At 37.3% G+C, this 22,385-nt stretch overlaps 3 protein-coding genes and 1 long non-coding RNA gene across 5 annotated transcripts; 2 read left to right on the plus strand and 2 right to left on the minus strand.

Annotated features, from left to right (window-relative positions):
- Window positions 1-39: 39 nt before the first annotated feature.
- Window positions 40-3,627, plus strand: LOC110891515. Its single transcript, XM_022139217.2, has 3 exons — window positions 40-2,259; window positions 2,346-2,537; window positions 2,721-3,627. The coding sequence occupies exons 1-3, from the start codon at window positions 173-175 to the stop codon at window positions 3,253-3,255; spliced, it is 2,814 nt and encodes a 937-aa protein (XP_021994909.1). The 5' UTR covers window positions 40-172; the 3' UTR covers window positions 3,256-3,627.
- Window positions 3,628-8,160: 4,533 nt separating this feature from the next.
- On the plus strand, window positions 8,161-8,961 carry LOC110887512 (EG45-like domain containing protein 2). The gene is made up of 3 exons (XM_022135099.2): window positions 8,161-8,308; window positions 8,393-8,672; window positions 8,758-8,961. Exons 1-3 carry the CDS (start codon window positions 8,206-8,208, stop codon window positions 8,762-8,764), a joined length of 390 nt encoding a protein of 129 aa, XP_021990791.1. The 5' UTR covers window positions 8,161-8,205; the 3' UTR covers window positions 8,765-8,961.
- Window positions 8,962-9,397: 436 nt separating this feature from the next.
- On the minus strand, window positions 9,398-13,791 carry LOC110891516. Its single transcript, XR_002565383.2, has 4 exons — window positions 13,472-13,791; window positions 9,841-10,211; window positions 9,625-9,731; window positions 9,398-9,559 (listed from the first exon to the last, which is right to left on the minus strand). It is a non-coding gene; the product is annotated as an uncharacterized LOC110891516 (long non-coding RNA).
- Window positions 13,792-14,780: 989 nt separating this feature from the next.
- LOC110891517 (peptidyl-prolyl cis-trans isomerase CYP95) lies at window positions 14,781-21,077 on the minus strand. Of its 2 annotated transcripts, XM_035980405.1 has the most exons (15): window positions 21,061-21,076; window positions 20,919-20,971; window positions 19,814-19,938; window positions 19,637-19,691; window positions 19,220-19,308; window positions 18,886-18,910; window positions 18,729-18,767; window positions 18,450-18,508; window positions 18,032-18,149; window positions 17,160-17,305; window positions 16,711-17,074; window positions 16,455-16,564; window positions 16,177-16,363; window positions 15,484-16,104; window positions 14,781-15,401 (listed from the first exon to the last, which is right to left on the minus strand). In XM_035980405.1, the coding sequence occupies exons 8-15, from the start codon at window positions 18,499-18,501 to the stop codon at window positions 15,002-15,004; spliced, it is 1,998 nt and encodes a 665-aa protein (XP_035836298.1). In that variant the 5' UTR covers window positions 18,502-18,508; window positions 18,729-18,767; window positions 18,886-18,910; window positions 19,220-19,308; window positions 19,637-19,691; window positions 19,814-19,938; window positions 20,919-20,971; window positions 21,061-21,076; the 3' UTR covers window positions 14,781-15,001. The 2 variants fall into 2 exon arrangements, with proteins under 2 accessions (XP_035836298.1, XP_021994910.1); XM_022139218.2 differs by lacking the exon at window positions 18,450-18,508 and having other exon boundaries at window positions 21,061-21,077.
- Between the last annotated feature and the right edge of the window lie 1,308 nt (window positions 21,078-22,385).

Consider the following 22,385-nt stretch of genomic DNA (forward strand, 5'->3'; position numbering starts at 1 on the left):
GCATGAAATGATGGATGGAATCTGATAATTTAGAAATAAACATTCCCGCCATTTCTACATTCCCGCCCCCCATCTTTTCTTCTGTCTGTCTGTCTATCCCCAACGCATGTTAGATCTCATCTTCATCTTCAACCTCCACAAACCCTAATTCTCTCTGCTTTCTCTAAATTCAATGTCGGACGCCATTGATTTCTCCAAAACACACCGCATAGTCCTTCTCATCGACCTCAACCCCTTACTCCAAAACCCTAACCCTAATTACATTACCTCCATTCTCACCACCTCCAACATCTTATTATCCTTCAATCCTCTTCAATCCTCACTCTTCTCCTTCAAATTCTTCTTCTCCTCTCTCTCTCCTCTCCTCTCCGCCTCCACTCTCCACCGTCTCCTCCCTCACCACTCTTCCCCTTCTCTCTCCTTCAATTCCCCTTCTCAAACCCTACTTTCTCTCTCTAAAACCCTCACTTCCATATCCTCTTCATTTTCCTCCACTCAATTAACGTTTTCGCCTTCGAACTCTTCGCATACGGTCGCCTCGTTGCTTCAGCTCGTTCGTGATAACCACTGGGAGTCTGATGTTGATACTAGTTCAGGTAAATTGAATAATGATTATATTAATGTTAGGTCGAATTTGGTTATTATGTTGTCCCCCGGTTGTAGATCGTTGAATTCGCTAGCTGAGTTTATGTGTGTTGATGTGGATGAGAATTGTAGTTTAGACGTTTGTCGAGCGAGGTTTCGTGAATGTTTTCGTGCAGTTAATGATGTGTTTAATGGGAGGGATATTCATTTTTGTTGGGTTGATGTTTGTCAAGGGGAAGGGGAAATTGGGAGTAATGGTATTGCTGTTATTGGTGATGATGTTAGGAAGTTTGGTTGGGGATATTGTTTGGCGGAATCGATTGTTTTGGGTTCGGCTCTTGTTTCGTTTGGGTTGGTTTATCCTAATATTGCAGTGTCATCTAGGTTGGTAGGAAGTTGTGGATTAGATAAGGCGATTCGGGGGCAGTTGAATCTTGAAATTTTAGATGTTAGTGGTAAGCCTTTAGAGTGCAAGTTTTGTGATCTTGAATTGATGCATTTGAAAGGATCGTCTAAGTCTAGATTTGATGACACCGGGAGCTCAAAAGGTCAAAAACTCAGTTTTGCGAATGAGTTTTTGGGTAGTTTATATGATGGAAGCTTGATATTGCGTGTCACAGCAGTTGGGAAGTACACCAAGTATGAATATTCTGAAGTTTTTGTTGTTTGGTCTGCGGGATCTGGCAAAAAAGGGAAGGATGGGTTAGACAATATTTTTGCAGAAAAGGTTCTCGACCTACTTGCAGGAGAAAGTTCTGGGTTATTTGAGAAAAAGACTGTTCCTACTTGGCAGATTTTTCTTAGTTTTCTTTATAGAGAAGGTTATTGGGCTTTGCTGTCGTTATCAAATAGTAACGGAGATTCTTACACGGGGATTCTCAAGCCGTTTACAGTTCATTCAGCTGCTCTATTCCTTCTGGATAATAACCATTCTTTTACTCAAAGTTCTGGTGGAACAAAGCTTCTCATGACCGAGAAGTTTTCTCATGGGGACACTGATTTTCAAAAGTGCGCTTCGCCATCAGGGAAATATGTTCATGTAGGTGATGGAAAGAGAAGAAAGATGAAAAAACATGCATATCAGGACCTCACATGGAGCTCGTTCTGCAAGGCGGCGTATGAGTTTTTGGATGTGGACTTAGCAGAGGTTTACTTTGCCAATGGGTTAAAAAAGTCGAAGAAGTTAAAGTTTCTGAAATGCTGGATGAAAGAAGTGAAAAAACACATGTTAAATAACATGCCACATGGACTCTGCCAAACAGGTCCAGATTCAAATACACAGAAAGAGACAAATGTCAATGACGGTTTGACCGGAAGCTACGGAGAAAATGACGAACTTTTGTCAAGGCATATGTGTTCTGATCAGTCAAGAATGCAGGATGGTGCTGCTATAGTTTCATGTTCAGAAACCGTAGAATCGTTTTTCAGTAATTTACCTAGGAAAATTCAACACGGTCTTGAATCTGATGGGATGGATTTGAAGATCTTGGCAGAGAGACTTGTAACTTCGTCCATTTATTGGATACGGCTAAAGCATGAAGCCATGGAAAATCTTGACGAATCCTGTACCGCACAAGTTGCTGAGATTATTAAGTTACTACTACGTGAGCCCAAAGATTTGAAAGAACACAAGGATAATAATGCAGGTTCTTCTTCGAAGTACCTAGTCCAACAGTATCCTTCAGTTGTTTTTTTATTCTGTTATTTATCTTAAATTGTATATCTTGATAGGCTCTAATCTTTTCTTTAACAATATAAAGATATGAATTACAAATTTTCCTCCGTCTGGAGATACTTCAGTCAGAATATGCCGGAAGTATCAAGGGGTCTGTGAAGATGAAACTAGTGAAACAAATTTGCTCACTTTTGGAGATCGTTCAGTTTCTTGTGGAAGGAGGTTTTCATGGTGGTGTGAGCCTTTACGATTATGTCGAGAGAACCATAAAAACAAGGTACTCGCATCCGCATCTTCTTTTATTGGCAGTTTGGCACTGTTTTCGTATATAGTTTTAGCCCACGTAACCCTTCATATTGTCTGTGTCGTTTGTATTGATTGGGGTCTCAATAGAGTAAAGATGGTACAGTTAACATGTGAAAGTGTGGTTATATGTAAATGAAAAGTATCGATATTTCAGGTATTCGCAGAATCTTGGAGATGTGGTGGACAAAATCTATGATCAAATGGACCTGTTGCCATTTGGTGAAGAAAACGAAGATCAAGCTCTCATGTTCAACAGTGAGGATAGCAATCAATCATGGAGAGAGAAACACGATAAGATTGACCTGTCAGCAAGTAAGATGATTCAAGATTCATTATCTATAGAAGATGAATCTTGTCATCAACTTGAAAAGGCCAACACGAGTCATGAATGTGAAACACAAGAGGATCATGAACAGAAATTAAATGAGGCTCGTGAGAGGAGAGAACGGGCTAGAAGGTTTGTATCGTCTAGTAGTCGAATGCCGGATTTGCAACGTGTTTGGGCTCCAAAGCATTTGAAGCCCAAGAAAGTCAAACACGAGCCCAAAAGCAAGAAACATAGGAGGGGTAGTTATAGTGTTGTTTGTGAGACTCCGTTGACGGGTAACAAACCTTCACGTGCTACTCAACAAAATAAAGGTGAAAGGAGTAATCCGGTTTCTAAGGCATTATTTCAAGATGATAAGTGATTAAACAGGAGTAATTACTAATCAAGCTCACGGCGCTCAAAGTGAGTCGTATATTGTCTTGTTATATGCTCTGTAAAGTTATAAAGTTATGTAACATGAAAAGGTTTTCAGTTATCTGTGATGGGTAATTCACAGGATAACTCTCACATCTGGGGTTCAGACTAAAAGTTATGTTGTTAAGTGTTTTTAGGAACTTACATATTGACTTTTGAACTTAGATTAGGAACTCTCATGCCTAATGGTCATGTTGATCAAACAAGACTTTTGAACAGTTGTGAAAGACACATTGTGTGTTAATTATGTATGGACATATTGCCTTAGCACGGTATATTGCTCTCACATTATTGAAAGTTAATTTTAAATGTTGCCAAATAGCAGTCATCACTCACCCGCCAACTGTTCTATGAATACCTTAAAAAGGTGTCTTTTTAATGCCATAGTGAGAAACAATAAATTCTATGCAAGAGTGTTGGTGTGTACAGAAGCATGTCCAAGCTCAATATTACATGTTTTGGGTCTGAGAATTTGATGCTGGTCGAGTTACAAATCTGAGAATTTGAGCTTGTCCAAATATGTAGGTAGGTCGCAAGGTGTTCGATGAAATGCCTAGCAAATATATCTCATGCGACTCAATGGTTGCATAATGTTGCCATTGTTATCAGTTAGGGGTGTGCATGGGTCGGTTTAGGTCGGTTTTGACCAAAAACCATAACCATAACCGCGATGTCGGTTATTGGATAACCATAACCAATCGGTTATGGTGGTTATGGTTATTCGGTTTTGATGGTTATAGCGGGTCGGTTATGGGTGGTTAACTGTGTATTTAGCTTAGCTAAGAATAACTTTATTTTTTTAACATGGAATAAATTGTTATTGCATATTTGTATATATTAGTATATTACATAGTATTAAAAAATACATATTATCTATAATATTAATACCAATTATTATCGAATATTCAAATAAAATGATATGAAACATTTCATAAATTCAAATAAACATTCAACCTAAAGCACAAAATGATATGAAAAACCCATAAGTACTAAAAATCTTCAGTCAAAGATATCAAATATTAAAAATATGGTGAAAAGTCCTAAATCCTATAAAGATTTATTACATGTCGGTTCGGTTCGGTTCGGTTCGGTTATGGTGGGTATGGAAAAAATGATAACCACAACCGACCCGCTACTTTCGGTTTTCAAAAAATCCATTAACCGACCCACCGGTTTTTTATTTGGTTCGGTTTTTTCGGTTCGGTTTTGTCGGTTAATTCGGTTTTTTGCACACCCCTAGTTATCAGCCTGGTTCTTTTTCCTTTGTTGCAGTAATATCAGCCTGCAGGCAGGCATCCTGGATCAGGAAATTGATTTTTTTATATATTAGTAACTGATAAAATACAAAACTGCCCCTTGACTTGAACACTTGGCTGGCATGGTCTAGATAATCAATGAATTCCATGCATACTGAAGCTTTTACACCTAGATGAATCTGCATATGCCCACCTTGGCTCAAACTCAACTCGAATATAAAATGAGCCAACTCGGCTAATAAGTCAATGAAGTTTCGAGTGAACTTTTTTCGAGCTTGCTTCGAACCAAAAGTCATTTGGAGAGTCCTACATGACAAAGATACCCATGCACTTGGTTCATCCAAAAATTGGTATACACATACACTAAAATGACAATCATTAATAAATTGGAATTTGGTTGCTAAAATTGGTAATGAAATGTTGCAATACGCATTTTTCAAACCTTTTTATGTTAATCATCAGTTTATTTTCTAAAATTTCTTAATATAGTCCTAAGTTATTAAAATATGATAACGTAGCAAGAATTAAAAAAAAAAAAAAAAAAAAAAAAAAAAAAACACTTATCGAAAATTAGTCTATTTGAATTGAAGTTAGAGGAACACAATATAAAATGAGATTTTCTTATTTATTGATTTTTACATTCTTCGTTACAAAGTACAAAGAATGTCTTGTCTAAACTCTAAAGTTCATTTTTGTTTCACCTAGTTTGACCCAAGATTCTTAAAAAAAAACATTATAAAAGTGTGGTTTAGCTAGTCTAACTTTATTATTAGTTTGTTTTTCAGTCAACAAGTATTATTTTAGGCTATTATTAGTTTGGTTTTCAGTCAAAAAGTATTATTTTAGGCTAAACATATATAAAACGTAAGTGTTATCTTTAAAATTTGTGTGATCACACAAATGTAAATGATTAATGAAACAAAATACATAATTTGATGTTAATGAGTAATAAACAACGATGACTGAAGCCAAATAAATAATAAATAGAAGTGAAAGAAGATATCATTTTAATTTTGTAAGAAAAAGGTAGTAAAATATATTAAAGAAATATGTGGATGACCACTTTGTGAAGGTTGATCAGTATTAATTATGATTCCTCCACTAAGTTGAATTGAAGTCAATCACCTTCTTCTTTATCCTTTTCATTTTTCATGTGTGTGTCTTTGACGTAATGAAATCAAACACTTGTAGTTTTCTTTTTTTAGGGCCGTGAGTTTTTGGTTAGTGGGAAGCCACTTTGGTTGGCTAGCCGACGTATGGGCCAAAATTATTAATAATTTCATACATTAACCACTACAATTGGGTTGATAAACATCAACTAAAATACATCACACATCAAAGGACTTTGTATGTTATTATTATTATTATTATTATTTTTTGTCTCATATCCATCGTAGACTTTAATACTTAATACTTTACCCTGTATCGATGAGATAAACGTGACAGAAGGTAAAAAAAAAAAAAAACAAATCGGTCCAAGGTCAATGTCGTTATATTAATTTGGTTATTGACTTATTGTAAATATCATACAATATGGTTTTTGTAATTAGTAATAATAAATCTGTGATTAGTTTAGTGGATGTGGCTGCAGGAACTAATTAAGTAGTCAAGATCTTCCATTATCAAAGTAAATTGTTGTTTATTTAATAAAGGGTGATAAAAGTTGTTTCATGCATATATAAGAAGTCACCCTTTTAGAACTATATAGTGGTAGGTATAATAAGCATGTTTTTTTACTTTAGTTAGCCAAACCTATAGAAACTAGGATTCATGCAAAGTTGGATGAGGTGCAAGTTTTAAAGTTTATCCTCTTTGATCATGATTGAAAGAATATTACCTGTTTGGTTCCTAAGTTTTCCAAATTGTTTTGTTATAATGTAATTTACCAGTTAACTTATTCTACAAAGGCTCCTAATTGTAAGAAGTGTAAGAAAGATTTATAGAGTGACAAGTGTCCAATAACCTAAAACCTAAACCCACTACACCACCTCCCAAAACCTAAACACCCACCCCCACCCCACTCAAAAATCTAAACCCCCCACCCCGGCAAAAAAAAAAAAAAAAACCTATACCTCACCAACACCCCCCCCCCCACCCCACACACACACACCCCGCAAAAACCTAAAAAAAACCTAACCCCTCACCTCCAAAAACCTAAAAAAAATCCTAAACACCCACCACCACCCAAAAACCTAAACCCCCAACCCCCCCCCCCCCCCCCGGCGGCAAAAAAAAAAAATAAAAAAAAAAATTGGTGTGTGATTGGGGAGGGGGTGTGGTGGGTGGGGGGTTTAGGTTTTGGGTGGTGGTGGGTATTTAGGGTTTTTTTTTTTTTTTGTATGTAATGGATTTTTTTAAGAGCCTTTATACCCTTCTTACAATTAGAAGCCTTTGTATTTAATCCTAATCCTGTAATTTACATAGCAGTCCATATACACCACTAAATATGATACACAATTCATAAGATATAAGATCAAAACTTGACACAACACACGTATACACCCACAACAACATTAAAATACAAACAATTTAATTGTATGCACATTATTTCATATTTTATATGTTAAACTATTAAGCATAATAATAATAATAACTAAAGTTGTATAGATCATCTTGGCACATAGATTGTCCTAATCCGCTATAAGGTTAATGTTTACGTCTCTAGATGATCTTTCAATATAATACATAGTCAGTTTTTAGTAGATAATCGTGAGAATAATATACTTGCACATACGTCCCAAAGGACATGATGTGGTAGGGACGGTGATGAGGGTGTGCGGGGAGGACCACCGCACAGGGCCGTGATTCCGAGAGGCACGTGTTTTTTTAAATCCGATATGTATATGTTAATTTTTTTTTTAAAAAGTCTACCCATACCAACTCCAAGATACTCCAAGTTAGCCTATTGGCATTAGGTTTAGTGAGGCAGTACCCATTTAGTTTTAAAGAATATTAATAATAAAATATTACGAAAGGGCACATTAATAATAAAGCATTACGGAAAGGCATATTTTTTCGAGCTCGAACAAGGTATATGAAATCTCGGAGACGCCTCTGGCTATGGTGGTTAGGTGCATCCCCTCTATCCAAGAGTGGAGGGTTCAATTCCTACAAGGTGCAGGTATAGGACTATGTTTAGGAGTAGGTTAGTTTGCCGTAAAAAAATACTTGCACGTTTTACCTTAACAACAATACACAAGGTGGTTATGTAACCACTTGCCCAATCCCTTCTATCTAAAGAACTATGTACAAGTGTATTATGCGGTTCTCACAGTTTATTAAGAATTGGTTTTGTACCGAATACGCCTCTATTTTTCTATTTGTATATTATTTTAGCACACACAAAGATATATGAGCCTTTAATATCATATCATATTTTCCTAATTTGATTATCTTGTTGAAAAAGGAAAAAAGTAAAGATTTTAACCCTTCCACAAACATACATATATCTGATGAAGCTTATCCCACATATATATAAATAAAATTAAAAAAAAAAAGAAACAATAGCCATCACTATATACTATATAGCATAAGGCACGTGTGTTTATACATATAATTGCTTGGGTTGGGGAGAGTATAAATAGACATCAAAGGGCTGCATCTTAATACAGACCAAGAGTCAGTCATAAGTGTGTGTAGTAATGGAAAGGGTTGTAATACTCATGGGTGTTTTTGTGTTTCTAGGTGTCAAGTATGCTTTGGGTGATGTTGGCACTGCCACGTCATATGACCCTCCTTACACACGTAAGTATTTTTAAAATAAGTTTATATTAATGTCGTTATTTTCATTATGTATGTTTCAAGCAGCTTGCTTGTATGTGAATGTAGCTACAAGGTGCAATGGAAACCAAGCCGATCAGTTTCCATCAGGAAACTTGTTTATATCGGTCAGCGAAGGATTGTGGGATAACGGGGCTGCGTGTGGTAGGCGTTACAGATTAAAATGTCTGAGTGGAAGTAGGAAACCATGCAGAGATGGCACGATTGATGTTCGAGTGGTTGATTATTGTTCCAAAAGGCCGTGTCCTTCGACTATTGTCTTGTCCAATGATGCTTTCTCCGCAATCTCCAAATCTCAAAGGGGAAAAATTAATGTCGAATACGTCCAGTAAGTATACACAACTGCAACTTTTTTCCTTGCTATATTAGTTCATCAGTAGCTTAACCATTTTTTAATTTTCATTTTGTTTCAGGATATGATATGACACCAGGACCCATAATGTTTTATATCTTTTTTAAATAAATTAAGCAAGTTTGTAGCTTTGATGACTTGTGTCATTCTTTCTTTCAACAACTTATGTTGTTAAGCCTCTTTAGCTATTTTTCTTTCGGTGTACTAAAAAGATGAACGTGCAAATAATTCTATCACGTGAGAGATAAATCAAGCTTACAAGTCAGATATCCCCTAGAGCTAACAATCGTTACCACATTGACCTATAATCGGATCAAGTTTATCATTTGTCACAAATGGGTCGATGTAGACCCACAAAAGAAAGAAAACTTAAACGAGCAAAATCGACAATATTATAACAATGGTGTTGGTTTGGCTTTGGCAAAAGCTTCAACTTTGATTTTAAATATCAAAGTGAAAAAATAACAAGTTGAAGCTTCTAATGAAGCAAGATTAACCCTTTACCCTCTAAATAACTGGTTTACATCGACATATGGTAAAGATTAAACTACGTCAAAACAACTATTAACGAGATCAAATTCTCACTTATGCATTCATTTAATAATGCGCGAAAAATAAAAACTTGACTCTCAAATACAACCAGTCATCAGACATTTATATTCCACAAAAGCAGCAAAGAACAAGATATTTAACACACATAATAAGCACATATTATCTTTCAACATAAACAAAAGCATTTGCAATTACATCCTTCATAATTCATCCAAACTTCAACATAACAAAAAAAGAAACAGAAACAGAACATAACATAGACGTCTGCAAAACAACCACCCCCTCGTTCATTGACACCGTAACCAGCAGACCTGATAAACATGATGTAAAAAAAAAGACACATTCATAACAACATTATTATATTATATGTCCTTACCTGAGATGCAACAAAATTAGTTAGATATGTTGCCAACCAATTCCCTTGGTGAATCGCACTTGAAACATTGCACTCGGTCACCATAATTGTGTGCATTGCAGTCACGTCTGTACGTCAATCAAGTCATAAGCATCAGTCAAAACTTTATTCTACAAAACAAAATCAGCACAGTTGTTAAAGAATAATGCTAATAAACAATTAATATTGTTAAGGTACCGGCCACAAAACCAGTCTCCAATCCTCCACCCTCGCCGACTGATTCTTGCAAACCCTTGATCAGGAAAACCGAAAATCACGGGAGGAAACACAGGTGTGTAGTGTCCAACACCGAAAAAAAATGGAATGCTTTTGAGTGCGCCACATTTGATGCAGACGCAACGATCGGCAAAGTTGTGGGCCTGACAGCCCACGGCAGCACAGAACCAGTCTCCAGGCCTAAATTCACATACCCGAGGCGTAGGAGCGTTGTTGCGGACCCTGCTTAAGCCAGCATGTGACTCACCACATCTGTAGCATTTTGTTCTCCGGCGGAAGTTTAGACGTTGGCATGTCGCGCAGTTCCAGTCTCCTCGCATGTTCTTTTTTCACTGTCGATTACAAAACCGAAATAACTAAGACCCTGTTTTTTTTTCACTTCGCATGGTTTTGTTACCGTGTTCGTCTAGATAGGTAACGAGTAATCACACATAAGATTTGATACCAACCATCATAATCTAAGCGAAATCAGCCATAGCAGTAAAGGTCCACAAACCATAATCATTTATGCTAAGTAATTAATTAAACAGTAGTTAACAAATTAGGTCATTGAACTTAACAAAAAGCCCTAAATTGTTAATTAATTTTTTAAAACCAAAATAATTACCTTCCATATACAAATTAAGTTCGATGTCATCAGAAATTTTAACAAAACATAAAGAAATCACAATCGCATAATTCGAACACCATAAACGCCTAGTTCAAGCATCGGAACACAAATGTTCCTTTCGCAAAATAATTTACCTCACTAAAGCATTACAAGATAGAAATTTCGAATGATCGATTTGATCCAAATGAGAGATAAGTGTTACGTAATCCAAAATGATACCTTGATTACAGTATAGCACACTGCAAAAGCACAACGGAAAGAAACGATCACCGACACACAAGGTCGAACGTATAAAGAGAAATGAACGAAAACCAAACCGGTTGGGGATATAAATCACTTTCCTTGGTAATAAAAACTTATAAATTTATTAAAGATATTCGGATTTGCATAACAGCCGGAACTTTATTTCATAATCACATGAGTTTACACAAAAAAAATCGTAAATGACGCATGTTTCAAACCCGTCGCATTTTCAAAATCTCCAAATTTTGCCACAACACTTTCATAATTTCTAAATTTATCCCAAGTTTCACATTTTTAAAATCTCAAGATTTTGCCACAACACTTTCATAATTTCTAAATTTATCCCAAGTTTCACATTTTTAAAATCTCAAGATTTTGCCACAACACTATCTCAAATCTAAACTTATTTACCATCATAAAATAAATTAGAAACACATGATCACGCTAGAATGCTCCAAATACCTGTATCGAAAAAAATTGCATACTATCTGTTAGAATATAGTAGGGTCATGCCCGTTAGCTTAGCTCCTTAGCGTTAGGCTTTTGTATTTCTGTTTGTATGTACTTTTAGATTGTATTATTACAATAACTTAATAGAAAATTTATTTTATTAGTAATTACAAGTTTTTTCGAAAGGCCCTCACTATGACTATGACTATGACTCCAACCAAGGAAAACCACCCTTTACTAGTGAAGATACACCGGTTCAAATCCGTAGGGGATAGAACCTTAAGTTAGTATCTCGATTGGGGTAATCTTCTAAACCTCTTCTTCGATCGATATAGCCGTATTCTTCTTGTGAGTAATCTACAAACATAACACTGTTACTCGTTAAGAGGAGAAAGGGGTTCTTCTCTTAACCAGGCTCCGACGTGAGAGTAAGTAATCGTTCTTTCTAGAAAGAGAGGAAACAATTGTGTGTGTTTAGAGTGAGAGAGTAAGAGTTGAAATCCTTAGACCTTTGATGGGGTTTGATATTCATAGCTTGAAGGGTTGGAGAAGGTAAATGGGCTGATGGGTTCATGGGCCAGATGTTATCAAGGAATATCCACTTGGTCCCCTCTGACACAACAGGTAGTGCGCGTAGAGGTGAGAGTACGCTCACGCGCCATGATTGGCTACACGTCGCTTTCCAGATGTACTTGTTGACTCATTTGTCATAGTGTCATCAGCCGTTAGTGGAGATCATGGAGCAGTGGAATGGCACATGCTGATTGGCTACTACACGTCATTGTCCTTTGTAATGTTTGTCCCCTGCACGATTGATCATCGTGGGGATCGTCTGGGACAGAGCCTGGCGCATGCTGATTGGTTGCAGGCTATTGCCACTTGTACTGGTTGTACTTTTATGAGATGGCATGATTGCGCGCTCGCGGGAGTAGCACGCGAGGGAACTTTGGAACCTAGTTGAGAGTTTTTGGATTTAAGTATGGGTATGGCCCTGCCGCTGCGCGCGCATGGGTTTCCGTTCAACCAAGGCCTCAACATACTCTATCTTGTATGACAATGGCATTGGTTTTTAAATACTTGTAACAGTTTTCACATAACTCAAACTTTTTTACGTGCATTTAAAAAATTAAGGAGCCTATTTCGTGATTACGGCACACAGCTACCGAAATCACACGACCCGAATTGCAATAAACAAACAAAACCTCTAACTATGTTACTTTTTTATAAGAAAGCTATCCTAGCCTACCATTTCATGAACACTAGATTATCCTCTCCATCCGATTCATTAGCCTCAAGTTTTTTTAATAACAAAGAAGCTTTCTCTCGAGCTCTTGTTGATCCTCTCACCGATACCTCAGCCAACACAAACGTAAGATCGGGCAATCCCATTGCTTCTTTCAAGCATTCCTCACTTTCATCAAAAACACGAATCAATATCTCGGCCGCACCTTCGTTACTCATCATGCACCTTCCTTTCAATACATCAAGCATTCTACCAACAATATTAGGCGTGTTGACTATAGCTTTTAACCCTTCATCAAACCGAGCAAGAAGCCCTAGAACAACAAGAGCGGTCCCACTCAAGTCTTCACAATCCTTGTTCTCCACTACTCTTAACAGAACGTTAACCACATCCGCTCTAACGGCTAACGTGCAATTCCCGTGGAACTGTGCCAGCTCAGCAAGTGAGCTTAAAAGGTGATGTGTAACATGACCTTTAGATCCCGAAACCGCCTTCAACAACGCTTGGATCGTATTCGCTACACCAAAAACCGCCTTGTTCTTGTCTAGCATTGCCAAACTACAAATGAGAGAAGCCGCTAATCTACTAGACTCGACGGACCCGCGTGAGAGGATTATCGTATTGAGGTGTTGAATGGTTGCCATGTCAGCAAGGGTTGATTTGAGATTAGGGTTTAGTGACAGGTTAAAGAGGATGGATAGTGAAAGTTTTACGAGAGCAGGCGATGACGACGACGACTTAAGTAGGGGGAGAATAATGGGGATAAATTCATTGTTTTGTAAAACTAAGTTTCTGTTTGATGGGCTTGCTTTTGTTATGGAAACTAGGGTTTGAAGTGCTTTTTCTTTAACTTCATAATCACTATCAGTAGACTGAATTTGGGCAATGCATTCAGAAATAGTGTTCTTAATCTTAACATAATTTGCCATTACAATCACAGCAGCAACCAATGTTAACAAACTTTAATTTATATACAAGAAAGAAAGAAACATGCTTTTTGATGATTCCTATAACTGAATATAAATAAATAGAAGAAAGAAACATACTTTTTGATGATACCAATGTGTTGGCTTCGCAATAATCAGCATATAGTGGCAGGCCTTGTTGGATGTGCATAGTACATAACGATCAAGATCATTGCTTGAAAATGGTTATCTTGTTTATGGTACAGAATTTCTTATTATTAAACTAGGGTTTGGTGTCTGGTATGTGGCCGGTAACCCCCCAACTTTTGGATCTATAAAATGCACCCTCAACTTTCGTGATATGTTCATGGTTCTTATATTATTCAGATGGACTCAAAACCAATCATACATTGAGAACCTCATAATCTACTTGTAAATAATGTGTTGAGGATAATTAAGGTAGTGGGAGAGAGAATGTAGCAGCGGTTAGATAGCAATTTCATGTATCACATTCAAAGCACTACTACGTACAAATGTATTATGTGGTTCTTGTACTTCTATGTCAATATCTATTGGTTCTGATTTGAACATTTCTATATTCAGCTATCAAAGAAAGAAAATACATAAATCTATGTATAGGTTATTAAATGAATATATTTAGAGACTCGTATGTAGGGGTGAGTAGGATTAGGTCCTAACCACCTGAGAACCTGCACCGGGCCCGATCCAATCCGTAATTGATGTTGTTTTTGTGTCTTATTTGGTTCATACTCGAGAATAGGCCTCCAGAGAGAACCTAACTTGTAAGCTAAGATACAATTAGTTTAATTTTACCTTTGTACCTACATTTTCTTCATCCTAACCGAAACAACAAAAAAGATCGAGTTTGTGGTTCAATTTCTAATCGACAAAGAAGTCCGGCAATCCAAATTGACCTACAACTTCAGTCAGGATCAGTTAAGAATTGACCAGGTTCATCAACTTTCATGAATATTTTGTCCATTGGTTTGTGTTCATTTAGAAAGAATCACATTAGTTTCAGATTCCTCGTGAACTTGGTTTACAAACTGAAGAAAGAACAATAAAGCTTACCAGTTGTGTTTACGAAAGAATTACAAAACTAATCGAAGCATTCAATGATATACAAGTCTTTAACATTGTAAATTGTAGTGTATAACTGCGGTTAAAAGTAGTCGGGTGACTCAGGTCTATTGCAGTCCGCAACAAAATCATCTTAAAATAAATATAAAAAACACTATGGGCCCAGACACGTTCGGTCTAACCTGTGGCTCAACCCAACGACGCAGCCTGTAAAGACCAAGACCATCTTACCTTTGTTGGTCCGGTCTTGGTTTATCATTTTTCAGATATTTTGGGTTCAGGTTCAATCCAGTTTCAACCCAACACACACCTGGTTGAATGGAAGAAGCAATGCTCAGTAGCAATAATCTTTCACGATAAAGATAAGTAGATAACTGTAGCTTGAAAAACATAATCCTCAAAGAAGTCTAAACCTCGGAAAACACATCCAATCGTCCATACTAGTCTAAGCAACATAAGCAAATATGCAGAAAAAGGTCAATTATTCAATTCACACCCTACTCATAAATCATTCAATGCTGCAAGATACCAAAAGCACAGAAAAAAAAACCCGTCATCAACATTCATTTCTCACTTCTGACCAGAATCAGGAGAACCATCTCCGTAGGATACAAGTCCTTTCTTAGCAGGCGGGGTTCCAGAAGATGACCTAGACCTTGACCTTGATATCGATTTTGACTTTGATTTTGACCTGCTGGTCCTTCTTGGAGATGGTGAGGGTGAAGACCTTGGTTCATATGGACTCCTGCTTCTAGAAGGTGGAGTTCGGCTGCGTGGTGCCCTTCTCCTTTCAACAGGCGGTGAAGGCCGGTATCTAGATGTCTCGACAGGTGAGCGGCTACGGCTGTAACGGCGACGTTGGCGGACTGGGCTTCGTGATACACTTGGACTTCGGGTCCTGCTTCTTCTAGCTCTGTACCTAAGCGGACTTCTGTCCCTCAGGGGGCTGCGGCGCCTATAGCTTGAATACCTGCAAACAATTAGTCAATTGGAATAAACTACTTTCATATATGTTCTTCAAACTTCTTTCAACAAAATATAATGTTTGTTACCTGTCATGGTCGGTCCTGCCATAACGATAAGATCTGAGTGGTGAACGATCAGGAGAATGATATCTACGTGCATATGAATATCTATTACTGAAACCCCTCCCTCTTCTGATACGTCCATCAGGAGAAACACTTCTAGAGGGTGATCTACCCCTGCGCCCACCCACAGGGCTTCTAGAATAACTACGACGACTACTCCTCGCAGGTGGCCTGACCGGGCTCCGGCTCCGGCTTGGGCTTCTCCTTAAGGGGGGCCGACCCGAGCTTCTGCTCAAGCTTCGTTTAGAAGATCTCACAGGGCTTCGGCTATGACTTATTCTAGAAGATCTAACAGGGCTTTTGCTTACTGACTTACGTGAGGATTTTCTACCGCGAGGTGGTGATGGTGACGGCGTAGGACTCCTGTTAACAGGTTTACGGATATGAGGTCTAACCGGACTTGGGCTTGGGCTTACCTTTTTGCCTCTTACTGGACTTCTGCTAATGCTTCTAACTGGACTCTTGCTGCCGCTCTCACTTCTATACGGGCTCCGGTTTTTCCGCCTCGGGCTCACACTAGGGCTCCTCCTAGGACTGATACTCATGCTCTTGCTCAAAGGCTTTTGAGGACTTTTGCTTACACTTCTGTTGACAATAATTTAGAAAAGATAAGATCTCAAATAATGTAATGAGAGAACCGGCAATAATGTAATTAACCTGGAATTGCGTGGGTGGTCATTTACTACATCAGGTCTCCCAGCAACAATCTTCACCACATCAGCACCATTGCTAGGTCGATTGCCGTTTTCCTTGGGATACTCACCTTCTACCCTTTCATATGCGTCTCCAGTTTTACGACGACTAGAACCATCTTCAACTTCAGCTGAAGGAGACTGATTGCCATCTGGATGTGTTTGAAATTAAAAAGAAATAATTGAAATCCACCAAATAGAAACTCCAGCGGCAAAGTAAAAGAAAAACATCAGTGATCATACCAGTGATATTAGTCGAGTTATTATGCTTCTGATTTAGCTTCCTAGCATCACCATTGTCTTCAGAACCATGTTCATTTTCACTTGCACTCTCGCTAACACTATCCGAGCCCCTGAAATCAAAACACGAGAGATAAAATGATGCCATTGCGCCATATACAAGGTTTTCCACACGTAAAGAATCTAGAAGTAAAAGAAAAGCGATAAATAGAAGTAAAACTGTCATAAACCTTGACTCTATATAACTTAAATGTTTAACCTTTTCGATTTGCGTTTGGACTTCTTATCATGCTTCCTGCGCCTCTTCGCATGTCTCTTGTCCCTCCTTTTACCACGCTTGTGTCGATCCCTTTTAGAAGGTCTCTTTTTTCTCTTACGTCTGTCATCACTTGAAGAGCTAAAATCAGATGATGACGATGTGGATGAGTCAGAGTCAGACTCGCTATCAGAATCAGATGACTCTGAATCCATGTCTGATGAACTGTCTGATTCACTAGAGGAATATCGCCTTCTCTTCTTCCTTCTATCCTTTGAAGATTTCTTGTGCTTCCCCTTTCGCCTTACTTCATGGCTGTGTACCTCTGAGGAAACATCCTTTGTTTTTTTTCCTGCTGCCTTCTTATCTATATGAGCAGTAAACAAACTATAAATAAACAGAAAAGTAAAAAAATTAAAAGAACAAAGAAAATGTAAATTACAATTACATACCAGAACTCTGATTCTCGCACTCACTAACTTCACCGCAATAAATGATCTTCACAGTCACAGTCGGTCTTCCATCTTCATCACCCACGTTTTCAATCTTTTTCAATACATCAACTCCTTGCACAAGCTTCCCGAAAACAACATACTTCCTGTTCAAGGAATATCGGCATGCATGCAGCAGTAAGTAAATATGAATTAAAAAATGCAACTTAGAGATAAAATTGTAATTAGAGGTGTTCTTCGTTTTTTTTTCGGGTTTTTTCGGGTCAGGTTGTTGGGGTTTTTGGCTAGCCGATAACCGACCCATTTAAAGCTCGGGTTGTTCGGGTTTGGGTTATTTGGGTTCGGGTTAGTTTGGGTCGGGTTATTCGGTTCTCAAGTTTAGATGTAAAATGAAAAACATATGTTTTTTTAATAAAACATTATCAAAATTCATCATGCTACTAAAAAGTATCATCAAAATTCATCATGCTACTAAAAAGTATCATCAAAATTCATTAAGCTACTAAAAAATATCATCAAAATTCAAACATCATTCAACAATATGGTATGATAATGTTCAAAAGTCCCAAAACTTAATCTTCCGAATACCAAACACTCCAAACCAAAACGCATCTATAAAAAAAAGACAATAAATGTTCGGGTTTTGGGCTGTTCGGTTTTGTGGTTGGGAAAAATTGACCCGATAACCGACCCATTTGAGGTTCGGGTTGGTCGGGGTTCGGGTATTCTCTAATTCGGGTTCATGTGGCTTCAGATTCGGGTCGGGTTCGGGTATTCTCTAATTCGGGTTCATGTGGCTACAGATTCGGGTCGGGTTTCGGGTTTCAGATAAAAAAGAACAGCCCTAGTTGTAATTTCAAAAGTTAACAAACCTGTCAAGATGACGGTTAGCAGCGAAGGTGATGTTAAACAAAGAGCCACGTGAATCACGATCTGCCATTGCCATTGTCAGAAGGCCAGGGGCATCATGTTTCAACTTGGAAGATTCATCTGAAATGTTATAACCGTTCATTATTATTATTCATAAATAGCACAAAGGATAGCCAAAACCTTATCTGGGGAACATATTAGGGTGGGGCCATAAGTTGATCTAGAAAGTTCATGGCAGATCAACTGCAAACATGTAATAGTGTTTATATGCAACCAAGAATGGCTTACAAGAATACATTAACTGCATAGACAAGTGACAGCTAGATGTATAGCTTTCTTATAGAATAGGGCCCCTTGTTGGGAATCAGCATAATTCTTCAGATAGAAAAATGAGAATAAAGTGATAAACTATAAAAATACCATTTGTTCTTATAGAATAGCTCCCATGCAGCAAGAATAAGACGAATGTCATCCCACACCTTCACAGGCAATGCAAAAAAGGAAATCCATATTCTCTCAAATTCATGAGCATCGTGTGTAATTAAATAAATATAGGGTAGAAATTAGTTGAAGCTTATTTCAATATTCTTTGTATACTCTTTTGGAAAAATTAAATGAAATTCCCCAACCATTTCGAACAAATCAGAACAATCAAAACTGAAACAGATACAAGAAGCAGTAAACGGACTTAATTCTCACCTGGAAATTTCCCACCATATATGCTCTCTCCATAACTTCCTGCAAAAGTAAGTAAAAAGTGGTCATACTTATGCGATAATCCTAATTCCTATACAACTTTTTCAATCTGAAGGTAATAAAATTAGAACATGATAAACAAACCCCTTAGGGTACATACCATCACGTTTATAAAAATCACCACCCTGCAAAACAAACACAAAAAATTAGTGCAACTATATTAGAAATTTATTGCATAAAGCTGGGCGCGTATGATAATTTTCAAAATTGTGTGAGGATATTTAACCCAAGTGCCCATCTAGTACAACCTTAAAACTACATCACAAGAAAAGCAGTAGTGACCCTCAATCCTGTATCCAACAGTGTAAACAAGCATAGCCGACTAAAAGACAGACCACTGAGACTTGTAGGAGTAGAAAGAATCAAAGAGCTAGGTAGAAAATAAACTAACAACAGATAGTTTATTAAAGTAAGTGATAGAATAGAAAACATACCTGAGCCAAAGATCCTTTGATTATGCGATGGAAAAAAGATCCCTTGTAGTGTAGTGGTCTTCCAGTTTTCTGACTATTCCCTTTTTCTCCTAAAGTTTAAACAAGCATCCAGTATTATAACTTTATAAATATAAAGAATAGTCTGCACGTCCCCCAACACATAATTCCAAAATCAAAATATACTAATATGACAAACAAGAAACTCCTCAAATTTTACACTGTATGTGGGTCAGTTAAGTTGAAAGTAGAACCAATGTACTTAGAAAAATCATTAACTTCTAAGACTATTTAGAGAAATCTTCAAAGTACAACGCAATTTAATAAGTTTAGTAGTTTGTAGTAAATCTCTGAAGTTAATGCAGCAGAAATGACACTGAAGTTTCTAAACGTAAGTACCAATTATGGTGTATATCTTACCTGTACAAAGTGCCCGAAAATTCTCTGCGGTCTTGGGAACAGTATCTGAGAAGAGCTGCAAAACCATATAAAATATACAAGTTTTCAGCAATATAATAAGTGATGTGAACATCTACAGCAGATGGATAAAATAAGAAAAAAAAAAAAAAAAAAACAGTAACAGAACAATAAAAACACCTCAAAAACCATTCTTTCAACAGGATCTCCATCTATAGACACATCAAAGTATACAAGCGGGTTCTTATTGCTCATCTTCCTTGTGTTTGGAAACCAGTCAATCCAGCATTCCTCAAGCACTCGTTCTGTACATAACATATTCAGAAAGAAAACACAATTAACAAACAAATAACTGAATCATAATATGAAAAAACAATACAGTGCTATTATGGTCTATGTGAACACTGTTAAGACCATAAGCATTCATGCAAAGATGCTAAGTTCAAAACATTTAATTTCCCCTTATGAGTTTCACATCTGATTTTGCAAGTTCGTTATAAATACTCTATAACTCCAACATGAAAAAGAGGTACATAAATTTAATCTGCAGAATATTTCTACACATATAAGTGTAGCTAATAGACTTTCTTGTATGAAGTACAGGGTATGGAAAGCTAACGAACTTATGTATTTATGATCGTAGCATGTATTTGAAAAACAACCAACGCACGCTGACTCGATAAACCTCACTGTCTCGCAACCGTACAGTTTCAAACGCGTCATCACAATCACCATCCTGAACCTCACGTCCTCATGACCAACACATATAGATCATCAGTTAAGTTACACAAACATTCTATTAAACCTTAAATGTCTTCAATTATACCGTCCGAACCGCATGGCCAGCGCAAATATATCATCAATTCAACACTTAAGTTACACATATATTCTATTAAACCTCACTGTCTTCAGTCATAAACAAGCACAATCCATTTCAAGGTTAATACAGTGAATAACTGAGAAACTAAAGTGTATCATAGACAAACACATGAATCAAACTACGGTGAAACATCACTAAATCTAGAAAACCTGAGAAACAAACGCATACAGTAAACCCTAACGTGAAAGTATCGAACATACGCTATCAAACAGCACAAAAGGCGCATTTGAAAAGAGAAATTGCATAGAATCTATTATAAAATTCAATTGAAGAATACGGTGAGTCCATGTAATTTGATTTGAATGAAAATAAAAGTGAATCGAGGTAAGGTTACAATGTTTGCGATGAATTAGTGATATAATAAAAGCGCTAACCCTAGATTTAATTGTATCTATAGGTAGGTACCTGCTGTTGATGATGAGACTGCAAATTGGTTGTTAGAGTGTGCTGCTACTGCTCTGCACAAAACGATGAGTGTGATGAGTGAAAACCTAACCTTAACCCAGCTCAGCGCTGAAATTACCAGATTAGCCCTGGCGTTGAATACCTATGTGAACGTTTATATTCCTAGTAACTAGAAGTATACAGAGTTAACTGCCATTTCTGTCTTTGTCATTTGTCCAACTATGCTAATTGAGATCATATTTCAAATTTGTATCATTTTCGTCTTTAACATTCTCATCCAAAAAGCTAAGGTTGAATAGAATAATTGGACAAATCACAAGAACGAAAATGACATTAACTCATGTTTTTTGGACGGAAGTGACATGTTTAAAAAATGTTAGGGTCGAAAATGATACAAATATAAACTTTGACATGAACTGACATAATTAGACAAACCACATGGACAAAATGATAATTAACTCAAGTATATATATTTGTCAACGAAATGTGGTGGTTGTTGTTGGTGAGTCTAGGAGATGGTGTTGAGTGGTGAAGCAAGGGTCATGAACACAGATGAAGGGACAAAGGTGTAAAATTTCAAGACAACATCATATTTTGAAACTTAATGAGTAAGACCAGACGGTATGGGGGCCGGCTTAGGCCCGGCCTGGCCCGGTGCCGGTCCCCCACACCGCCCCCCCCCCCCTCGGCCCGGCGCGTCTCTTTCGGCTCCCACTCGACAATGTTGACGCCCCCCCCCCCCTCCACATATACCTATACATACATGCATATATATATAAAGGGGTCCATCCCCCACCCCCTAGGTCCATCCTCTCCAAGCCCCTCCTACGTGGCGGCCCATCCCTTTGGGGATGAGGCTCTCCATACCCTCTAGCCTAAGAGGTTTGATTTCTGATTCAAAAGTGTCCTTCTGATAAAAACAAACACACTTGATGCTAATTGATTCATATATAGCATCTTAATGGTTCCATTAAGAGGTTGTCAAACAACCCCTTAGAGTATTCATATCTTTTTCTATCATTTTTATCCTATAATTACACTAAAAACAACTACAATTCTCTCTTCTTTCAACTAAAAAATATTTTATATTCATTTATCATTACATTTTCTCTCCTCTTCACTCATAACCACTTTCAAAATATATTAAAAATTTATAGAGAGTGAATATTGTTCCCTCAAACATACTGATAATCATACAACAACATTTTCTCTTATCTCTACTCACAACCTATTGTGAATGCTCTTGGTAATTCTATACGTCTTCTGATTAAAAATTGTAGAGCTACATCGTCATGGTAGTTAAGTTTAACGAATTTAGTTCTTTTTAGCATGGTGGGTTGTGGTAAACCCACAAAAAGATGATTGTGACGGTGTTCGAAGTTTTAAAAAGTAATTCTCTTTAGTCATATCTTGTATTTGGCTTTAGGGTATAGGGGACCCCGTCAGGTTACTCGAGTTAGGGGTGAG

The sequence above is a fragment of the Helianthus annuus genome, chromosome 11, assembly GCF_002127325.2.
Source record: "Helianthus annuus cultivar XRQ/B chromosome 11, HanXRQr2.0-SUNRISE, whole genome shotgun sequence".
Taxonomy (NCBI): domain Eukaryota; kingdom Viridiplantae; phylum Streptophyta; class Magnoliopsida; order Asterales; family Asteraceae; genus Helianthus; species Helianthus annuus.